General features: G+C 54.3%; 10 protein-coding genes across 10 annotated transcripts; 5 read left to right on the top strand and 5 right to left on the bottom strand.

Annotated features, from left to right (window-relative positions):
- Nucleotides 1-393: 393 nt before the first annotated feature.
- CLAFUR5_02641 (uncharacterized protein) lies at nt 394-1,560 on the bottom strand (the record flags this gene model as incomplete). The annotated part of the gene is made up of 1 exon (XM_047901789.1): nt 394-1,560. The coding sequence occupies one exon, from the start codon at nt 1,558-1,560 to the stop codon at nt 394-396; it is 1,167 nt and encodes a 388-aa protein (XP_047758009.1).
- A 2,248-nt stretch (nt 1,561-3,808) lies between these two features.
- Nucleotides 3,809-4,798, top strand: CLAFUR5_02640 (uncharacterized protein; the record flags this gene model as incomplete). Its single annotated transcript, XM_047901788.1, has 1 exon — nt 3,809-4,798. One exon carries the CDS (start codon nt 3,809-3,811, stop codon nt 4,796-4,798), a length of 990 nt encoding a protein of 329 aa, XP_047758008.1.
- Nucleotides 4,799-5,799: 1,001 nt separating this feature from the next.
- Nucleotides 5,800-7,833, bottom strand: CLAFUR5_02639 (Serine/threonine-protein kinase ksp1; the record flags this gene model as incomplete). Its single annotated transcript, XM_047901787.1, has 1 exon — nt 5,800-7,833. The coding sequence occupies one exon, from the start codon at nt 7,831-7,833 to the stop codon at nt 5,800-5,802; it is 2,034 nt and encodes a 677-aa protein (XP_047758719.1).
- Nucleotides 7,834-11,051: 3,218 nt separating this feature from the next.
- On the top strand, nt 11,052-12,243 carry CLAFUR5_02638 (Enolase-phosphatase E1; the record flags this gene model as incomplete). The annotated part of the gene is made up of 4 exons (XM_047901786.1): nt 11,052-11,085; nt 11,144-11,184; nt 11,265-12,011; nt 12,061-12,243. The coding sequence occupies 4 exons, from the start codon at nt 11,052-11,054 to the stop codon at nt 12,241-12,243; spliced, it is 1,005 nt and encodes a 334-aa protein (XP_047758720.1).
- Nucleotides 12,244-12,687: 444 nt separating this feature from the next.
- Nucleotides 12,688-13,263, top strand: CLAFUR5_02637 (uncharacterized protein; the record flags this gene model as incomplete). The annotated part of the gene is made up of 2 exons (XM_047901785.1): nt 12,688-12,771; nt 12,823-13,263. 2 exons carry the CDS (start codon nt 12,688-12,690, stop codon nt 13,261-13,263), a joined length of 525 nt encoding a protein of 174 aa, XP_047758715.1.
- Nucleotides 13,264-13,751: 488 nt separating this feature from the next.
- CLAFUR5_02636 (uncharacterized protein) lies at nt 13,752-14,294 on the bottom strand (the record flags this gene model as incomplete). Its single annotated transcript, XM_047901784.1, has 2 exons — nt 13,752-14,192; nt 14,244-14,294. 2 exons carry the CDS (start codon nt 14,292-14,294, stop codon nt 13,752-13,754), a joined length of 492 nt encoding a protein of 163 aa, XP_047758716.1.
- Nucleotides 14,295-14,779: 485 nt separating this feature from the next.
- CLAFUR5_02635 (uncharacterized protein) lies at nt 14,780-15,485 on the bottom strand (the record flags this gene model as incomplete). Its single annotated transcript, XM_047901783.1, has 3 exons — nt 14,780-14,986; nt 15,037-15,418; nt 15,475-15,485. The coding sequence occupies 3 exons, from the start codon at nt 15,483-15,485 to the stop codon at nt 14,780-14,782; spliced, it is 600 nt and encodes a 199-aa protein (XP_047758717.1).
- An 824-nt stretch (nt 15,486-16,309) lies between these two features.
- On the top strand, nt 16,310-16,798 carry CLAFUR5_02634 (uncharacterized protein; the record flags this gene model as incomplete). The annotated part of the gene is made up of 1 exon (XM_047901782.1): nt 16,310-16,798. The coding sequence occupies one exon, from the start codon at nt 16,310-16,312 to the stop codon at nt 16,796-16,798; it is 489 nt and encodes a 162-aa protein (XP_047758718.1).
- A 294-nt stretch (nt 16,799-17,092) lies between these two features.
- CLAFUR5_02633 (uncharacterized protein) lies at nt 17,093-18,142 on the top strand (the record flags this gene model as incomplete). Its single annotated transcript, XM_047901781.1, has 1 exon — nt 17,093-18,142. The coding sequence occupies one exon, from the start codon at nt 17,093-17,095 to the stop codon at nt 18,140-18,142; it is 1,050 nt and encodes a 349-aa protein (XP_047758711.1).
- A 643-nt stretch (nt 18,143-18,785) lies between these two features.
- Nucleotides 18,786-20,687, bottom strand: CLAFUR5_02632 (E3 ubiquitin-protein ligase itt1; the record flags this gene model as incomplete). The annotated part of the gene is made up of 1 exon (XM_047901780.1): nt 18,786-20,687. One exon carries the CDS (start codon nt 20,685-20,687, stop codon nt 18,786-18,788), a length of 1,902 nt encoding a protein of 633 aa, XP_047758712.1.
- Nucleotides 20,688-20,848: the final 161 nt, after the last annotated feature.

The following is a 20,848-nucleotide window of genomic DNA, read 5'->3' as shown; positions in this document are numbered from 1 at the left end:
TATAACTTTTCGGTAATTGGTAATTGAATTTGTTCATCCTCACTCGTTCTCGTTCCGCCTCGTCTCTGGTGCCACTTGGGCGTCGCAGGGTATTATGACTTTGTTCCTTCGCGTCATCTCTGTACAACAATGTGTACATGTATGCTTTTGTGATCCACAGGGTTCGTTCGGTGTGGTGTCGACAGCCGACCTCTCTTTTTGGGCTGGTGGTGTTGCGATGCTGAATTTTGTCTGTCTGTCGTCTCGATCGTCGTGTGCTGGCACTTTCCTGTCGTTGAAGCGTTTGACAAACTTTCGTATGGGTCATGCTTTCTTCACTCGTCAATCTGAGCTTGGCTTAGCTTAGCCACTCCATCCCTCACGCTCTGTCACTCAGGACATGTGTGTGGAGGTTCAATCATCTGGGTGCGGCGTATGCGACCTTGCAAGCTGCGAGAAGCTCCTCTCCGTGGTCTCAATCGGCGAAGATACCGGCGATGTTGGTCCAGTGCGGCAGCTCTTCATACTTCCAGCCGGGCTCGGGGTCATCGGTATAGGCGGCCACACATCAGCCAACTGCGAGAAGCTCCGCTCCGGAGGATCTACCGGCGAGGTCGGTCTAGTGCGAAAGCTCTTGACACTACCCGTTCTGCTCCTGGCCGGCGACAGGAGGCTCGGGATTGGACTGGCCGACCTGCTCCCATGTGATGAATACAGGAGTCTTGGCGCGATCTCCGGATTGACGACCTGACCGGCATATGCTGACGCGATGATGACGGTGCCGGGTGATGTAAGTGGAGGTGGCACAGGGCTTTCTGTTCTGAACAGAGGATGGATGTGGCTCTGGTCGTTATTGCTAGGTCTCCGCATCGTGTTCCTGGAAAAGGCACGAAGAGAGGCGGTCTCGGAGCCTGCGACTGGCGACTGTGGGAGGCTGTCTGGTAGTGGTGCTTCTTGAGGATCATCGCCCTCGAATGGTCCGTCTAAAGGATTGGCCGGAGATACTGGTCGGCTGCCTGGAATGGTCTCGAGCCTCGTGATTTTGGACTTGGACGCAAACGGACTCTCGCAGCTATCGTCCACTGCGGACGTGTCCCAGCTGCCGAACTCATCGTTGCTTCGGGTAGCTCCCGGAACCGCATCATGCTGGTGTACTGAGTTGGAGTCTCTCGAGTCCCTCGATGCCAGGGAAGTGGGTAAGATCAGCCTGGTCCTCGATGTCATGGGCTTGAGTGCTCGCTGCGCTGAGTTCCGGAACGAAGATCGTGGAGTCAGTGAAGAAGCTGAATATGATGGCGAATTGGGTTCAAAGATAGACCCGAAGAACTTTGGCGAGGCGGGCGTAAGTGATGCCAGATGGACTGAGATGGAACGTCTGTTGATCGTACGCACCGGCGGTTGGTATCGCTGAGGTTCTTCCGTGCGGGCCAATGTCCTGCGCTTGCCATGAGGCCATATCAGGACAAAGTATATCGTTTGTGGCACCAAGGCAATGATGCTGACAGCTAGGCCGCCTTCAGCTAATTCTCGGGCTGATGTCTGGTCGCCTGGGGCCAGCTTATCTTGATGCGATAGATGCATCGTAGTGGCAAGGGTTATCAAACTCAATATGGTTGCCAACAGAGAGGAAACCGCCGCATGCGCCCAGACAACCAGTATTAAGCCGCGAGACACACGCCGAAGGCAAACACCAATCGACGCCAGCAAGGTGAATATAGCAAAGATCTCGACCGCCGAGGCAGTGACAGCAAGTCCGAAAACCGACTGTGTCGTTAAGGCTGGGGTAGCCAAGCGAGTGGAGATCGCAGCCGAGGCCATCCTGGTGACTGCTGAGAGGCCAGCTACTGTATAAAATGTCACCGTGAAGCGATCAATCTGAGGTGATAGGGATGCCATTGTCCCGTGGTGGGTATTGATGCTGTCGCCTGAGAACAGAAGACTCGACTTGGGCCAGGCATGAGTAGTAGATCAGAGCTGTTAGCTGATCGAATTGTTGTACCGCAGTCTTAGGACGACATTGTCGAGTACATGCAGACGAAAACGTGGGCGTCGCGTGCAATGCAGAGTCGTCCAGATCGTAACGACTCTCTCCACTCCAGTAAACGAGAGAGTGCCAACGTGGGGTCAGCAGAGTACCAGTCGTAGGCGACCAGAGGCGAAAACGCAGCGAGTGTTGTTGATGGCGCAGGTACAAGTGGAAGAGGCTGCAGTCTTTCTATCCAGTTCTGGGCCGGGAGCTCTTGTGCCTGGATGGCCCTGGTCTGTATCGGCGGAGTCGTGTAACGTTCTACCTGCTAGTCCAGCTCCCGATGCTTCGTCCAGCTACCTCCTACAACGTAGCTCGTCTTGTGTCGCGTTCACCGAAGATTATGCACGGGCAGTGGACTGAAGAAGCAAGAAGTGAGAGCAGACAGCACGTCGCACAAGGGAATACATGAGCAATCAGTGGAATACCACAAACCTTGGGAGATTAGCATGGCGAAGAGGAGCTTGGATGAATAGCTCGAGGACGGCGACGATGTTGTTGTCGAGGTCGCGTCGTGAACAGTTTGGGTCGTCGTTTGCAGGGATGCCCTGGTCGTTTTTCCTTCGGCCCACTCGAAGGCGTGTCAATGGCGCATCTCAGCTCCGTGCTCGCGTGGTCAATTTCGTTCGCGGAGCTGCCGTACCTGCATGAGAGCACGTAAAACGATATGTTATAGGCTTGCCATACAGGCCATGGCAGCCGCCGTGGGGTTCAATGTTCTTCGCGCTGTCGACGCGTGGCGGGACTTCATATTGTGGAAAAGAGTCGGCGACAAAGACAAGCAGGCGAAGAAGAAAAGCAGTCGTGCGGTGCCAAACAAGATGCACAGAGCCTGAGAATAGCATTGTGAAACGCTTGTGGTCGTACAGCAGCACGATGCGTGTGCGAGCCATGCTGTGTCTTCCGAAGCTGGCGGCCAGTATTGGATGGTTGGGCAACGTGCGAATGGGCCAGATATGCTATTGCGAGTCCGAGCTCGTGTACCGTCTAGATCTGTTGTAGTGGTGTCGTTGATGTTGCTGTGGGCACCAATCTTGAATCGACGACCCAAGGTGTATTGGGTATTGGGCCCAGTGTTCGAGTCGATCGCTGCAGTCTATCACAGGCGTCGATGGTCGAAACCGGTCAAACGCCTTTGTTTGATTGCCATGCGCGCCATGGAGTGCTGTGGCGTGATGAGCTCCCGAAGATCTATATGTAGGTAAACAACGATGAGGAAGAGACGTTTCGCGAGGCACCAGTCATTCGCACGTTGGCATTCCGAACGCTGGGACCTCGCACGTCATGACCATACTTCTAGCACGCGCGAGTCGAGGCAGTGAGGATGATTGATCATTTGACAAGCGGATGATCTCATGTTCATGCACCTGTTGCTGTGATGATTCACGTCACTCGGCAGTGTACCTACGGGCAGAAGCGCCATTTGCTTCGGGTCAGGGCTCAAGTCCTGTGCTTAGAGTGAGTCCGAGGTGAAAGGAAGCTGGCGGCTGAACGAAAGCGTGCAAGGTTTCTCGTGTGACGTGTTCTGTTTCTTGTCACTTGCGCGCTTTCCTCGAAGCACTTGTGACTGAGGTGTCGTAAATCGTGCAAGCTCTCCCTTGAAATCGTGAAGGCGATCTTGACACGCGAGTAACGGCTACAAGCCTACAACAGCAGACAGCGTGGTCGATCGCCAGAGCGATACCCACCAACCACATCACCCTCCACGACCTCTCTCCAACAATCACAACAAGCACGCATATCCTGCAGTCGCGCCGTCTAATCAGGGCTGGAGGCATAAGTCTCTGCAATCCGTTCATCGACATGACGACGCCTGGTGCGAGCTGTCCATTCCTCGAGCTGCCTTGCGAACTCCGACTGTTGATATACGGATACGCCGTCTTGGACTCTCCCACCATCACGATCGGAACTGCACAGCTGACAGGCACCCACGCCGACATCGTCCATCGATTCTATGGAAGCTCGCAATCACCTTTCCCGGGAATCCCGCAAAACCACGAGCCCGTCGTCGAAACACGATACCAAAGCGCTCTCCTATCAAATCAGGCTACAATACAGCTATCACCCGCGACGACCGAGCCGCTGAACGAGCCCTACCAGAATACGCAGACAGCCTACCACATCCTCTCCCGTTTGTGTAAACAGGTGAACCATGAGCTCAAGAGCCACTTTTCCATCCCCTCACGCCGACAGACGAGTCTGTTCGTGCAGTATCCTCACGGACTGCACGTCTTCCACAAAGTTACACCACAGCTGCTACGACAGGCGAGAAGCGTCCACTTGGCAGGCGTATACATCCCCTCGAACTTCAGCCCAGCTCGCGCGGCGTGTCTCGGACCACGAAACGCACCAGCGCAAGAAAAGCTCCAAGGCACCACACCCAACAGCGCAGAAGAGCTAGGCGACTTGATCAAGTCCATGTTCGGCCCCGACGCACAGCATCCGATCGAGAAACTGGAGATGAGGGTCTACTTCCCAGGCGAAGACTCCTACGGCACGGTTTGGGGAGACGACAGCTCGCCGATCGTGGTCGCGCTGCGGAACATCAGCCTGGGAGAAATTTCCATGGAGGTATGGCGGGGGAGGCATGCGACGGGCGTGTATCTCACGGCTACGCCGGCGAAAGAGAGGAAGCGGGTTGTTAGCACGGTTTGGCGTAAGCTGGAGGAAGGGGGACGAGGTGAGCCGGCTCGCGGTAGTTGGATTGTTGATCCTAAGTGGCCGGAGTGGGCGGAGGAGTATAGCATGTCTCCTGGGTCGAAGGGGGATACTATTATCTCTGTTCCGGCTTGAGGATGGGTGATTTTGGGTAGGGGTAATGTGATCACGACATGACTATAAGCAGGAGCTGCTTGCTTGGGTGCAACACCACTGGCTTGGGTACCCATTAGACAATGCTAGTTCATAAGAGACTCACTGGACACGATCCTCACTTCCCATCACCCACAACATCTCCCCATCCACCACCTCTCATCTCCAACCCACCACGCCCTCCTCCATACCTCACAATCATCAGCACCCACCTCATCACAGTCCCTCCACTCCACTCCACCCGTAAGCCCCAATACCACCAACAACACCAAGGTGAAGAAAGCCACTCCTTTCCTCCTTTCCGCATGCAAGAACGACAGAAATCGTAGGCCCAGGCAAAACCGGAATGCTGTGGAAAGGTAACCCATCAAAGGGGCAGATAAGACAACGAGAGCCCATCGTAGCGGTAACATCTTGCCGACTCGCCTGATATACCTTGCCATACCTTACTTACAGTCTTACAGTGCCTTGCCCGGCATGCAAGTCAATGAAGCTTACGCTCACGTGTCACCAACGGGGGCGATATGGCAGGGACGTCTGCAGCAGGTCTGAAACGTTACATTCATAGCTTGCATGCCATTCGAACGGGCCACGTGTAGACAGAGTAGCACGTTCAGGCAAGAGCTGATCGAGTCGGATCCTGTCAAGACAGAAAAAGGGAAGCGGAAACATCATCGAGCGGGTAAATCTGTTCATACACCACCCTTATGCAGAGCGGAGCTATTCTACAGATACGAGTCTCGGCTCAGGTTAGGCCCTTCTTTTGATCCCTTGTCCATTGGGTTGATAATAAAGAAAATTGGTATCATCTCTGCAATTTCTCATATGACTCCCCCAAGCAGCACATCGCCGGTGCGCACATTTCCCATCCAAAAAGGGCTCTGTTGCAAGCCATTCAATCAAACTCCGATTTCCCATCTGCGGGAGCGCCATTGGTGAAATAGAACATATGGACAAGGTAAAAGGGCCAGGTGGGAGCCGAGCTACACTTGGAAATCCCGCCAACCAGACGGCAATCCAACCCACTCGAGATCTGCATCTTCAAATTCGTCATCAAGGAAATTCTTCTCGGTGTTGTGTGGTTGTGATCCACCTAGCCGTGCGATAGACAGCGGAGGTGATGCTTTCTTGGGCGCGGGCGATTTGTGCTCGCGCCAGTTGTTGTCTTGCCAGACTTTGCTGCTGTTGAAAGACGTGGAGCGAAGACGGGTAGGACTACCACTGTTCTGACGCCAATTGGAAGTGGCTTCGCGTGCCGGGGTTGCTTTCACCTTCTTGCTGCTGCCAAATGGCGTGAAGCTCGCGAAGGCGTCGGAATACTTTGTCTTCGGCGGAGTAGCCGTGGCAGCGGCAGTTGCTGCACTCTCTTGTCGAGCACGGCGGAAGTTGCCAAGCGCGGCCCATTTGTCCAAGATTGAGGTCGACTTGGTCTTAGGCAGGTCGGTAACCTTCTTGTCCTCTGCACCTGGTATGTTCATTGGCGTGGCAGAGCAAACGTTGGCGTCGATGTTTGCAAGTCCTGGTCGTGGAGTAACGCTGCCACGATCATCTTCCCTGACAGATTGCACCCTTGGAGTACTTGGCTTAGCAGTGCTTACTCGCTCAATGTCATTGCCGGCAGCCTCTGGCGAAGAGTCCTGGAAAGGGTGGCATTCTTCCAGTTCCTCCTGGAGCTCTTCTTCTTCGTCCCACAGATCGCTCCAGCTCTTAGAGAAGCCACTGGTAGTGCCACCATATGGCGACTTTGACGGCTTGGAGAAGCTGATCGGCAGTGATCCGACGAAGCCAGACTTGGGCTTGACAGAGTTCGTTGACAGGAACGACTTGCCTGACTTGGTCGACTTGTAGGACATTCCCAGGCCAGAGTCGAGGTTCGATGATAGTGAAACCTCGTCGGTGTCAAGATACTGCCATTCGGCATTGTTCGCAGTGCCAGGGAAGAGTTCCATGTCTTCGTCACGGATGGTGGAGAGTTGACGCGAAGCCTTCTGAGGCGTCTTAAGCAGTGCCGCACTCCATGGGAAAGAGTCGGCAGCGAGAGCTGGGCTGGAGATGGACGGAGTACGCAGTGGCTCACGCGCTGCAGTAGCCACCGGCACATTGTCCAGCTGATCAGTGCAGAAGTCGTCCAGGCTCTCATCGTCGACAGTGAAGCTTACAACGTCATTCAGAGCCTCGCGAACTGCAGCCAGGGAACGGTTAGCAGGATCCAGTGCCAGGCAGTGCACAAGCACGTTGTACGTATCCTGCGACATGTTCGGGAAGACGTCGAACAAGCTTTGACGATCGCGTGCGAAGTCGGCGAACAATGGGTCCTTAATGGTGGGCGTCGCGAAGGGGTTGCGCTGGAACAGGATGTTGAGCAGCACGACACCAATGGCCCAGATGTCCGCAGCTGCAGGTGAGTAGCCATAGCCATAGACGGAAGCATCGTACTGCTCAGGCGCCATGTAGCGATCAGAGCCGACGCCAAACTCGGTAGACCAGGTCTCGGTTGTGGCCAGGCCGAAGTCACCAATCTTCAAAGAGCCGTTGCCTGTGAGGAAGATGTTCTCAGGCTTGATGTCGCGATGGAAAACGCTGTGAGCATGCATGTGATCCACAGCGCTGACAAGCTCGAGCATGAAGTCGCGCACGTGTCCAGTCTCCAGCGGACCTTTGCCAAGTCGAATGGCTTCGTACAGGTCGCCATTGTTGCAAAGCTCCAATACCATGTACTGGTGGTTCTCAGTCTCGAAGTAGTGGAGCAGGTTCACAATGTTTGGGTGTCTGGCGAGACGAGAGTGGATGTCGAGCTCCTCGGAGCGGTCGTCAATAGCAATGGCCGCTGGGCACGTTGTGGTTGGTGAAGTTGCATTTGGCTTGGTGAGGCACTTGATGGCCACGTCCTCGCCAGTGATGTTGTCCTTTGCGGCCAGCACCATGCCAAATGAACCATGATTAAGTGGTGAAACGGTCATAAACCGCCCATTGTCGAGACTTATTCCGTGTTGAAAGCCGTCTCGCATACAGGCCATGAGGTAAGTGTCCGGTAGAGTCGGTGGTGTGTAAGGTGGTTCTTAAAACAAATGAAACGTCTATGCCGCGCCAACAGTTCGTAAACTTTTCGGTAGCAAGGCTCCTCTCAACTCCAGGTCCAAGATAACGATACAATAAAAGTCGCTCAGGCGCTCGCTTGCTCCAGAAACAAGGTGTGGTTGCAGCTCCACTCGAATGCTCTCAAGGAAACGTAAGGATCGTCAATGTTATCATTTGTACGTATTTGCAACGCGGTAGGTGGTTGCAGTAAAGCCGCGTCCGTCAAGGAGCAGAGCCAGTGTCGATAGTAGTAGAGTCGTGAATGCGTCAGAGGGAAAAGTCCGTGGGTCCGGTTACAAGTATATGATGGAATATGTGACGGAAGAAGAGTAGAGGCGGAGGTCGAGTCGAATCAGAGGTTGTTGGTGGTGGGAGGAAGTGTGGTCGTTATCGGAAGAGATAAGAAGAGGTGTCGAGTATGGAGGCGGTGGTGAAGGAGGTGTTGCCTGGAGCCAATGCTGCCGGAGGACTGGGTCGGTGTTGCGTGCTCCTGTTAAGCATCCAAAGGAATGCAAAGCAGAGGTCCCCAAACGGCCTTGTCGTTGATGTTTGAGGAATGCCGGGGTGAGCAGCGGGAGGTTGGCTGTTGTTGTAAGATGCTGTCGCGAGGGTCGTGGAGCTTGCTTGCGTTGCCAACAAGTCTGATGACGAAAGCACGGTTCGCGGGCGAGAGCGGAAGCTAATCAGCTGCGGTGGCGGACCCTGTTGTCTGCGTACCACATCTGAGCTCTCCGAGTTTGGCGGATGGTGGATCAGGCCCGTAGGTGTAAGGAGGAGGTGTCTGCTATCGGCGACGACAGCTGGCGCGGAGAGGAGGAGGGAAGGTGGGTTGGGTTGCAAGCGTGGCAGTTGTCGTCAGGGTGGTGGTGAAAGGTGAAAGCTGGATGCAGGCAGGTGCGACCGTGCGGACAGGCAGTCGCCGGGGGGAGTCCAAGGAATGCCAGGTGCTCTCGCGACAACTTCGGCAGCGGGCTCCTGTACGCAAGCGCTGCGACCGGCGAGGAACGAGCGTCCGGGAAGAGGAAGGCGATGCTCTGAGACAGCGGCGGTGGTGTTCGTCGCAGAGCCTCAATGGCAGGCGGCCGTGTGGCAGATGTTATGAGCAGGCAGTGTGTGAGCGGTGTGGCATGCTGAGGAGCGTGTTGATGGTGGGATGCAGACGACAGCAGAGAGGCGACAACGCTTCCATTGCCTTCTGTCTTTGGCGCTTTGTCTGATTCGACAGCGACAACGCTACGCTGGAAACGGCTTACTGCTCCATCCCAGGCTGTGCAGCAACTAGCCGCAAAGTCAAAACACGTTGCCAAAAGAAGTGGCACTGCACGACCGCACTATCTACAATTCTACATGTAGTAGACGAGCGTGACGACCAACCAAGACACTGCCGTCGAGGCGTGACCTGTGTGGCTCGTCGGTCTCGTCATCAACCCATTGCCCAACTCGCCCGCGCGTCCATTCATTGATGCACATTGCACAATCTTGCCGCCGACGTCGACGTCGTGCTGTTGCGCTCTTTGTTGCACACGTCACGACATCGGCCTGGCGACTGTGATCCCCGCTTGCCGGCCCTGCTGACGAAGCTGCGATGAAACGGGCGTCTCGCAGCTGGAGGTACTTCGACACTGTTTCTGGGGAGCTGTGCTGGAAAGCTGGAGGGGCCAGTTTCAGCGTTGCCAGGCGCCTCTCCGACCAAGTTCTGTTGTCATAATTGGCCTCGGCTGCGCCCGTCGATCACGAGGAACTCTCTGTAATTACATGTAGCCAGCACGCCAGGTGGGGTCGATAGTAGGGAGACATGATCACCAGTCGTCACTCCCATGACCTCCGATAGGAACTTCGCTCGCTGCAATTTCCAAAGCTACGATGCGGTGAGATCGAAGCCTGCAAGTGACTGGTAGGTATAGGTACGCTGCACGCAAAGTAGCTGCAGCCTGTATGTACCTGCCATCGTGTTCTGGTGCGAGGACAGCTACAAGTCTTCCAGTACCACACCAAGCTGCCACAACGGTCGTTTCTATTCGACACGACAGCTGCATCGACGTGCATAAAGCGGAGCATCGGCGTCCGGAGCACAGAGCCTAGACTTACCCGACAGCTCTTGTCCTCGTGCCCACACCCAGCAGCAGTGGTGGTACGAAGTACAACATCACGGAAGCGGAAGTCCAGCAGGCCTCCGGCAATGACAGCAAGCCCGTACGATTACTGTGTCCTCATCTTTGGCAACCGGATCTTGTGACCGCGGCGGCAAACTCCACGTGGTCCTTCAAGCCATATCTAGAAGCTTGGTTGCCGCCTGTCTCAGTCCCTGAATCGCCTGCTGCTGTTGGTTGTGGTTGCTGGCTGCTACTGTACGAGTTGTCGAGTCCAGTCTACGAAGCGCCTCTTCTCGAAATGGGTGCACGATCAGCGGTAGCGGGTCGGATAGGCGCATCTGAGCGTGCATCAAGGACCAGTCCACGCGCCGAGGAGAGCCAATCTGTCTCGACCCGTGCCGTAAACCATATCGTCGCAAGAGGAAGTCGTGTAACAAGCGGTGAAGCAAAGAGAATAAAGACATCCTTCACCAACTTGACAACGAAGACATGAATGTAATTACACCTGCGAGATATGGCCTATGAGATCGCACTGCCATGAAGAGTTTTCTGTTAAGCATACCGTATGTGCAGTAGTGTTCTCCGTGTTGGCATGAAAGCAGTGTAGCTTGATGCAGGCTGTTTCGGCCAGATCCATTCGCTCGAGCTGGGAGCAGCACTGCTGCACGTCGTATGCACATCGAACAGCGCTTCCGAGTCGCATAGATAGATACACATCCTCGGCAGAAACCTTGAGCGCTGCGGGTGAGATGTTCAACAATATTTGCCGTGATAGCGGTGTAGACAGACATTGTTCTGGCTGTAAGACGAGCCGCCAGACCCACGGCCTGTCGTCCAACTGGCAGTGCAAGCACGTTCTCAAAGCACTCGATATGGAGAAGTCGAGCCTGATGTGCTGTCGAGCCCCACTGGCACAGCGCTCGCGGTGGTGTTGTTGCAAATCCTTGGTCGAGAGCGGAGAAATTCTTGCCGCAAGTTGCATGGTTGCCCTGGCAGTAGTCGCGCCGCTTCAGGCACGCTTCCCTTCTATCAAAACCTCACCACAACACATTTGACCTCCAAAAATGGAAGGCGTCAAATGTGTGCTGCTTGATATTGGTGAGGACTGATTCATGGTTGGTATGTTCACCGTTTATTGGACACTGACTTTGCCTAGAGGGCACAGTCGCCCCCATCTCATTCGTAAAAGAGACATTGGTAGGTGTTCACCGCTGCTCCACGTGTTGGTCTCTCCTATGTGCCTTCAAAGTGGCGAGGCGTGTCACTGACCACAAAAGTTTCCATACGCTATTCGAGCACTACCAGAAGTACTCGCCAACAAGTGGGAAGAGCCCGACTTCAGACCATTCCGTGATGCATTCCCTGCGGAGTATCGACGAGATTCATCTGCTCTTCAAGCGCACGTGGAAGACTTGACCAAGCGCGATGTGAAGATTGCCTATCTCAAGAACCTCCAGGGCTTCCTATGGGAGAATGGCTACAAGACGGGAGCGTACGCAACACCACTGTTCGCGGACGTGGCACCAGTTCTGAAGCAGTGGAAGGACGCCGGCTATGCATTAGCAATCTACTCCTCGGGCAGCGTCTTCGCACAGAAGCTGCTCTTCGGACATGTGCAGGTGGCAGCTGATGACACTACTGCGTCGAAGAAGCGCGACCGAGCGGGTGATGACGCTACCGAAGATGAGGTGTCGACGACCGATGCACCGCCTCCAAGCAAGTCATCATCCTTCGCATACGGCGAAGCTGTGGAGCCTCCCCCTCTTGCGGACCTAGATACCAAGGCTGGTGCTGGATCAGTCACTGGTGACGCGACCAATACCACGCCTGCTGATGACGCGAAGGCGGTCACAGATGCCACTACCGAAGAAGTCGTGACCAAGGCACAGGAGCATGAGGTTAAGTCTCGAAAGGTCGAGACTGAAGATCTGACTGCATTGTTCAACGGCAGTTGGTATGACACCACGAACGCCGGGCTCAAGACTGAAATCACTAGCTACAGCAAGATCGCTGAGTCGCTCGAGGTATGTGTTGCACATTAGACCACGTCTATGACTACTGACTTTGCCCAAGTTTGCTCCAGAACAGGTGCTCTTCTTGAGTGATAATGTTAAGGAGGTTGATGCCGCCATTGGTGCTGGCATGAAGTCACTTCTGGTGGATCGACCAGGCAATGCGACTGTGTCGGATGCTGACAAGGAGAGGTTGGAAATTGTGACCGGCTTGGATCAGATCAAATTGTCAGAGGCTGCCTGAGTTGTGCTGCAGAGAGCGAGTTACGCCAGTCTGAAGCTGTGTCCCCAGAAGCCTGGTTCAGGGGCAAAGTAGCATATGCATCAACACTATGTGCCAGCTACGCCAACAGGACATTCATACCATTGTCTTGGACAGAGTATCGGTTCCCGACAATGGGTATCGAGCTAGGTATCGAACATCTCCGGCCTCGAAGACGAGGCACATATCAGTGCTCAGCAATTCGGCAACAGTGTACTTGGGGTCTCAATCACGGGTCTTCATGGCAGCATGACTCAGCCCATGGAACAACGTGAATACTGCGTGCGTTGATGAACAACTCAAGTGGACGCCATTGCTACGTTCACTATTGTCAGATCTGCAACAAGCCTCCAGAAATTCGATCCCTGTCATTCTGTATCAAATCGATCACCACACTTTGCCCATCGACTAGACAACTCCAAATCCATGACCGATCCAAGATTGCAAACTCGCCCTTCCGAGGCAAATGACGAACCACCTAGCTACGAAGTAGCACAGCTTCATCACCAAGTCCGTGGCCAGTACCTCCGTAACAAGCGAACAGGGCTCACACGATCGTAGGTTGACTCCATCAAGACAGTGACAATGCAACAATACACCCCCGGCACAGCCATCGGGCCTCACCTAATACGATCCGGCAAACTCCTATCACAACAAGCTGATCTCATCAGCATCCCCATTCACACCAGTTACAACGACATGCTCAAGCTCCTACACGCTCGTTTTCAAGCACGCTCTGGTGTCCAGGCACCGAGTAAGACGATGTCTTTCTATTGCAGGATCGCGATTGATTATGGTGGGAAGCGTGTACTGCTTGATGATGATGGCTGGCTGGCTGCTAAGTCGTTGTTATTATGCAGGACGACCATAGGCACAGGCACGGAGCTTGTCTTCATGTTCGCGACTAAGGCGAGGGGCGGAGGTAGGTCGCGAGGGCAGCGACTTCGAGAGCTGTTCAGAAAGGAGGCTCGAGCGACGTGTTTGATAGAACCGTTGCTTTGACAAAGATCGAGCAGATACATCGTTCTTCGAACGGACCGCATTCTTGTCCGAGACCTTGTCGTGACCTCCACGGAGCCTTTCCCTCGTTCCCTGCGGGCCACTTTCGTCATTTCCATTGACGCGAGCCGCAGCATAGTCGAATAGACCACGTTCTGGAAGTCTGGAGGCAGCTTAGCCGATGTCGATAGCATCGAGGAAAGCACAAAGCTCTCCTCTTCAGCTCTGGCCTCCCGTTGTTGCGATTTATAGGTCTCCTCAAGTGAAAGCGAGACCATGTCTGTGATGATCTCTCTGGAAAGATGGTACCCAACGCCTTGATGTGCCTGAATACAAGTACCAGTGATGCAACGTTGTCGACGCAACGACTCCGAGCTCTTCGTATCACTATGGCGTAGCAAATTCACACCAAGGGACGCTCTGCTAGTCTGCGCACTGCGCGCAACACACTACACCGCACTTTCGTCCAGCCTTGTGGCTTCCCGCGAATGCTAGGAGCAACTCCTATCGAGCGAGAAGCCATCAGTAAAATTCGAGTCGCACGTCAAGACCCTTGATATTGGCTCTGAGATCAGCGCTGACATACCAATGAAGACATTCACGCGCGTGTTAGGGCCCATCCCATGGATCAGCGCTCTCCGAACAGCAAGCCAGTTGTAATTATCCACCTTGACGTCCGTAATCAGCCCATCCTCGCACTGAGTGATGCGAAGCGTCGCAATGAAGGGGAGTGACATGTCATTCACCTCTTCTTCACTCCAGGCGGAGCCGTGAACGTAGGCTTCGAATTGATGGATTAAGAATTTGGCGTAGCTTGTTGTGGTCGAGAGGAGTGCTATGGTGTTGTCTTGGTCGATTTGTGGTCCGAGGTGGCATTGTTGCTGATTGTCGATGTACACGTACTTGAAGCGCTGGACTACGGCGATGATGGTCTGTTTGCAGTTGTCAGTATTTGGTTATCAACGGAATACTGGTGTACTGACTGAGTACTGTGCGAAGCTTTCTGCGTAGCTTGGGGGCTCTTCGTCTGACATGGCGCTGATTGGTTTGACTTGCGTTGGTTGCCGTTGGGCTTGGTGAAGATCGAAAGGATCAAATTATGTCCCACAGTATCTGATCAAGTGAATGTATACCTGCTCACTTCATGAGCTTGAATATCAGAGATTACACCTTGACAGACACTGCAAGCCACCCAGCTTCACGGCCGTCACATGCTCCTAATATGTTGGCACGTGCTTCAGCGTGAACACAGACTGCCTCCGCATATGGATCGAAGGAGCTTTGCGGAGCAAATCGTGGTCATCTTGAATCTGGCTCGAAATGGGGTGAGAAGGTTACCTGTGCGCAGGAAGATGATGCCCTCTGTATGCTTCGCTTGCCATGCCGTACTCTCGTACCGTGCTCGGCGATGTAATCCCACAGGGTCCTACCAACGCACCTGCGCTGTTGAACGAGTCATCTTTCTCCTCTTCCAACGCCCTGCCGAACGCTATATCGTGCTGTACCACCATGTCGCCCATCAAAACAACCATACATATGCAAACAAGAAGAACACGAATAGGAAGAAGCCGACCCAGACTTTCCAACCCACGCCGGTCCTCTCTGCCATCCGTAGCATCCTGTTCATCGTCCCCCGCAGACGATTCCGTGTCCCCTCAAATCCGTCGTTCATCTTCTCAGCCAGTGCTGTGCTGTCCCGGATCTCATCGCCAATGGCCAGAGTGAGCTGCCACAAGTCAACACCTCTCCTATCAGAATGCAGCCGGTTATGCTTACATCCTTGAGCATCTTCACTTTCTTGCTCATCTCACTTGCTTGATCATCGTTTTGGCTTTCCAACTCGCTCAAGACCGCATCGCTGTACTGTCCCTTCTTGTCCGGTGTCGCTGACCTAAAGCCGCCATCTGCATTACTCCTCCCGCCTGCTTCAGTGCTGTTGCCAGGGTAAGCGCTAAAGCCCCCGCCTGATGGTGGGTATGCATTATAGCTTGATGATGGATCGCTGCCGTTCAGTCCATAGGGCGAGCTGGCATAAGGTGCATTTCTCGAGGATGACCTGGGCGGCGCTGGTGATCCTGATGCGGCGGAGGATGGTCGCGATCGAGCTTGTGCGTCGTAGGAGGAGAAGAGGGCATTCCGCGCATCTCTTTGGTGGAATCTGCGCTTCAAGTCAGGCCCTTAAGCCGTGCAATACACTTAGGCAGCATGACTTACCTGGAAGCCATGAGCCAAGAGGTTTGATGACCCCGTGGAGGTTACAATCATACAATGGTTGAACGGCTGAATTCCGCGATCCAAGTTCGCGTTTTCCCTTCCTCTTCGCACCTCTCGTTGTTGTTCACTTCACGCACGTTTTCACCGCGGGGCGCTATGGATGTAGACCGTCATGCGCATGTTGCTCTTATGTCCTGAAGTTCATTGTCTATTCACATGGCGATGGCAGGATCCCTCGCTGGGCCACGTGGTCTCGCCCTCAGGGACCAGCCGCGGTCCACGAAATGAGGCCACAGATCCTGATTGATGCCTTTCCTTGCGCAAAATCTCGTTGTGCAGACAGCACCCATGCACTGCGAATTCTCCAAGTCCAGACTTCACATCCATATGCGACATCGTAACGCCACCACGCTATTGGCACTGGACGTTAAGAAAGTACCCGATTGTAGGTCACGCGTCACGCGTCAAGTACAGTAGTCCCTGGCGATCGACTCGGCGGTGTCAGTGCATGAAGTTGTCCAAAACATCTCGAAGACAGCTTTTACCCCTCTTCAAGCACGCCGGCCCACCATTGTCGACATTACGCGACTGATCAAGACGTGGCTGTCTGCGATGGGGATGTGAGACGGTCGCGCGAAGAGCATGTCTATGCTAGCAATACGAGCAAGCCCAATATCCGCCCCTCAAAGCTAGTAACAACCTCTGCCCACTCAATTCAAGCGTTCGACACAGCACGCCTCCACGATATCCAACCCGCGGAGGCAGGGACGAGGCAAGGATCCCGCCCAGGAAGGAAGACTCATCTTTGGAGGAGGGTACATATTGACCTATCATCATGGACAAAGTACCTATGGAGCCATGGAGCCAGGAGGTCGTAGTCATCGTTCGCCAGTTTCAAGACAAAAAGGCAAGACTAAAGGGAAAGAGCCCTGTTCAGGTCAAAGAAGGAACGGGGGAGGTTGATGACGAGATGTCTCTCGAAGAATTATATCGGGAGCTTCGCCAGCTTGCGCTGCTTTCGGTCGGCATGAAAGCGGCGACACCAGGGTTTCATGGCAGTCTGTCGCTGACTTCGCCTGGCCATGCCACGGTGATCTTGCTTAACGAGGAGGACTGGAAAAAGCATAGAGATCTGCTGAGACCACGTGGAGCTCGATTGGTAATAGATTTTGACGTCGAATCTCTGGAAGTCAAGGAGACGAAGCCATCAAGCTGGTTGGAAAAGGCCAAGGGCAAAGCTATGGCGAAGGTTGCAAAGGTCGATGAGGCGATTCGAAAGGAGAAAGATGCTCAGCAGGAGCAGTTTAAGAATTCGTGGATGTAGGTCATGCTGTCAGTGGGCTACTTGACAATGATGGCATTGATGAAGATGCGCAATGTATCATGCTGTGTATGTGTGTCTGTAGTAACATCCATGTAGCGAAACATGATACCCACAGAGCCAATCACGGCTCTCTCAATCACGGTAGACGCCAAGATTTCGCATGGCCCCTGCTCGGTCGCGCTTGCCGCAACTTTTTTGTGGCCGAACAACCTCAACTTTCTCGCCGCCTGTTTTGCTATTGCCAGATACACTGCCAACTACTACCACGACTGTACTATATAGTGATAGCACACCATGGCGTCCGACGAAATTGTGTGGAACATCATCAACCAGCAGTTCTGCTCCTTCAAACTCAAGCTACCCGGCAACGACAGACACCAAAAGTCCAGCAAGTCGACATTCTGCCGCAATGAACACAATGTCACCGGTCTCTGCAATCGACAAAGCTGTCCTCTCGCCAACTCTCGATATGCCACGATCCGAGCCGATCCTTCGAATGGAAGACTCTACCTCTACATCAAAACCGTCGAGCGAGCACATATGCCGAACAAGTGGTGGGAGAAGATCCGCTTGAGCAGCAATTACACAAAAGCTCTCGCGCAGGTGGACGAACGACTGATCTACTGGCCGAAGTTTCTGCTGCACAAATGCAAACAGCGTCTTACTCGATTGACACAAGTGAGGATCCGCGCGCAGAAGTTGGCGAAGGAGGAAGAGCGTTTAGGTGAGCGCATGGTGGCAAAGCAGGCGCCCAAGGTCCGGAGAAGAGAAGCGACACGAGAGAGGAAAGCAGAGGCTGCGGCGAAGATTGAGCGTGCGATCGAGCGCGAGCTTGTGGAGAGACTAAGAAGTGGCGCATACGGTGACAGACCGCTCAACGTCGAGGAGAATGTATGGAAGAAGGTGATGCGTGGTCTGGAGCGAAATCAAGAAGGCGAGGTGGATGAGGACCTAGATGAGGGTATTGAGGAGGAAGACGAAGAGTATGAGAAGGAGTATGAACGCGAAGGTGGAGAGCAAGATGTCGAATTTGTCAGTGACGTGGAGGAATCTGACGATGAGGACGACATGGAAGACTTCGACGACTGGCTCGGCGGCGAGAGTGCGGACGAGGCTGGCAGTGTCGAAGATGAGGAGGATGACGATGAAGAGGACGAAGACGCGAAGGATGACGATGAAGACACAGCAGCACTCAAGAAGAAGCTGGACACACTGAAGCGGAAGAGGCCCAGTGCTTCAGCCGCGCAGAAGCCGCGCAAGAAGGCTTCCAAGGGCCCGAAGACGAACATTGAGTACGAATATGAGCGCGAACCGGCGCAGCGGCAGATGCTGGTTGCGAAGTAACGTCTGCACAATCCGTCATGGCACCTTTTGCCGTGTTTAGCGTGGGCGGCAAGGACAGGAGGCTGTTTGTGGGAGAAGTGTTGCAGCGGGCTGTCAGATTCGTCCACGTAGCTCATTCAATGAAGCTGAGATGTAATACATGGCTCTCAATTGACAAGAATTCGGAGAGAGAGCATGTTCTCGAAGGGGGAGATGAAGGCACCTTCCCTCGAGCGTACGAAATCGCAGTCATGCTATGGACTCACCCCTTCGGGACATAAGTCATGAAGTGAGTCCGATGTGCCCAAGTTTTCCTCTCCCTTGCTCACTCGAGTGGCCGGTGGTGTCACATCGCTGAGACAGTCGTTGACGTGACCTTTCGACGCCAGCTAGCTGCACGACGTGATCAACCAGACAATCTCATCCCGTCGCCACTACTTTCATCTAGTCGTACGTTGCATATCACTCCTCAAGCCGCCGCCATCTTCCGCGTCCGCATCGCTATACTGTATGTTCTCTTCGGAACTTCAAGCCTCAAGAGCAATGCATCAATGCATCAATGCGGCGCTGATAAATATCATGATTGATAGGGTATCTCCGTTCTATACAACAAAAGCAGTCATCACATACATGCCGTCATCGGCGAGGTATAATGAAATCGTCATCATCTTCCCCCCAAGTCGTCAAAATCCCAACCGTCCTCCTCATCGTGTTGCGCCAAAGCCAAGAAGCGCTGCAGTTCAGCTTGCTGTCGCTGCTCCTCATCCTGCCTTCCACCAGCACCCGCACCCCTGCCAGCTGCGCCGTTGGCAGCGGGCGGACGTCTCCTGGCTCCGCGCTCATGGTTGCGCACGGCTTGGGCGGCGCCGTTGGCTCGAGGGTTGGCTGGGAAGGGGTTTCGTGGCCTTCGTAGGCCTCGTTGTGGCGCTGCGGCGGGAATCTGTTCGTTGCCGGCGGCTCCCTCCTCGAATTGCATATGCGCCATGGCGACGATTAGCGGAACTTGGTTAGCTGGAGGATCAGGTGCTGCTGGCATCGCTGCCCGTTGGTCCTCCTCAGCTTGTGCTTGTACTACAGCAGCCTGGGCATCTGCTTCATCTGCCTCTCTAGCCGCATCAATTGCCATCTGCTCCCAGCCTCTACCACCTGCGAAGCCTCTCCCGTCCTCTGGTGCTTGACCTTCGTCGCCTTCCTCAAGCTCCCACAACCGTTGGTAGCAGCCCGTACCTGCCTTGTTGAAATGTTGATATGGGTTGTTGCCATCGAGCCAGGAGCCACACAAGTAACAGAAGTGAGTGCGGCACTGGAAGCAGCTCATGTGGTTGCAACCCATAGTCTTTTGTACCGGTGCGTTACAGTACGGACAAGGCGATGTGTTCTTGCGGATGTATTCGTAGCTCGCCTTCTCCTCCGCACTGAGCTCGTTAGGATCACGCGGGTAACAGCGAGCAAACGGACCATGCCATCCCATGTAGCAGACCTTACAGAATGCCAACGAGCACTTTTCGCACACGGCCAGTCGATCGGACGGGTCTGGTGGAACATTCTTGGCGTTCGTCTTGGGGGTTTCAGGCATATCACCGCTTTCGCTCTCCTCGTCGGAGATCTCATTGTCGATGTAGGCGGTGAGGTCAGCTGGGATGGGAGGATACTTGGTGCTCTTTGCAGGCCCTTGACACCAGGTCCGTGGACAGTACACTGTGGTCTTGTCCGCCTCCAGCTTCTTCTTCCTCTTCATCTCGACGTATCGCCGTACCATGCTCTCTTCAACGCCCATAGCCAAAAGCTCTCGCGGATGTATTGTCCTTTCTTTCATGACCTTCCTCTTGCGCCCAGTTGCGTCCTTCGACCCGCAGTCGGGATCTAAACACTTCACACCAGCCACATCGCCTTCCGTGATGGCATTGTTGTAAAAGTCCTGCAGGCACTGTCGGCAAAAGACATGACCGCAGCGCTTCATGTGGTAGCAGGCTGAGCCTTTCTTTGGTTCCAAGCACACTCCGCAATCGTATGTGCCAGCGTCGAACGTCTCCTGCTTCGTTCTCGTATCGAATTCAACCAGTTGCTGTTCCCGGTCTGCAGGGAGCACAAGACAGCCGTCCGCGCTCTGGTTCAGATCAAAGCCTCGCTCGGCGGCCTGCTGCAGAAAGTCGATGTAGGAGAACAAGATCTGACAGTGCCCGTACTCTTCCCAAAGCTTTGCTACCTCTATTTCCAGTTCCGCGACTTTCTCTTGAACCAACCAGTCTGAGGTGGTCGAGAGCATGACCTTTGGTGGAGCGTCTGCTGGATAACGCTCGGGAAGTGCCAGCCGCAGAGTGAGCGGAGGCAAATGCGAGAGCTCTACATCGCGCTCGATGTAGGCGCCGCCCTCTGTGGCAGCATTTGCGTAGCTCTCCTCTGGTGGCACCTTGGCTGGGACGAATCGTACATTTAGTGGAGGCGTAGGTGCTACAGGGAGCTGTAGAGTGGCGGCGAATGGGTTCGAAGGGTCGACAATCAGCTCGGGGTAGATTGCGGTGATGGTCTCTAGCTCTTCAGCGCGTTCATGCTCGGCGTCGGCCATGACGAGAGAGTGGTTTTATGGTTATCGATAAATCGTCTCGTCGAGGGGTGGCGAGGTACAGGTCGCACGGGTGGCGTGGGACCTGAGAGTCGTTGCTATAAGGGAAGCATGTCTGTGATGAGCAGAACCTTCAGCCGGCGGAGACAGCACAACTATTAGTA

Source organism: Fulvia fulva, chromosome 2 (assembly GCF_020509005.1).
Source record: "Fulvia fulva chromosome 2, complete sequence".
Taxonomy (NCBI): domain Eukaryota; kingdom Fungi; phylum Ascomycota; class Dothideomycetes; order Mycosphaerellales; family Mycosphaerellaceae; genus Fulvia; species Fulvia fulva.
Note: the sequence above shows the minus strand (reverse complement) of the source record. Positions and strands in the feature narration are given on the sequence as shown.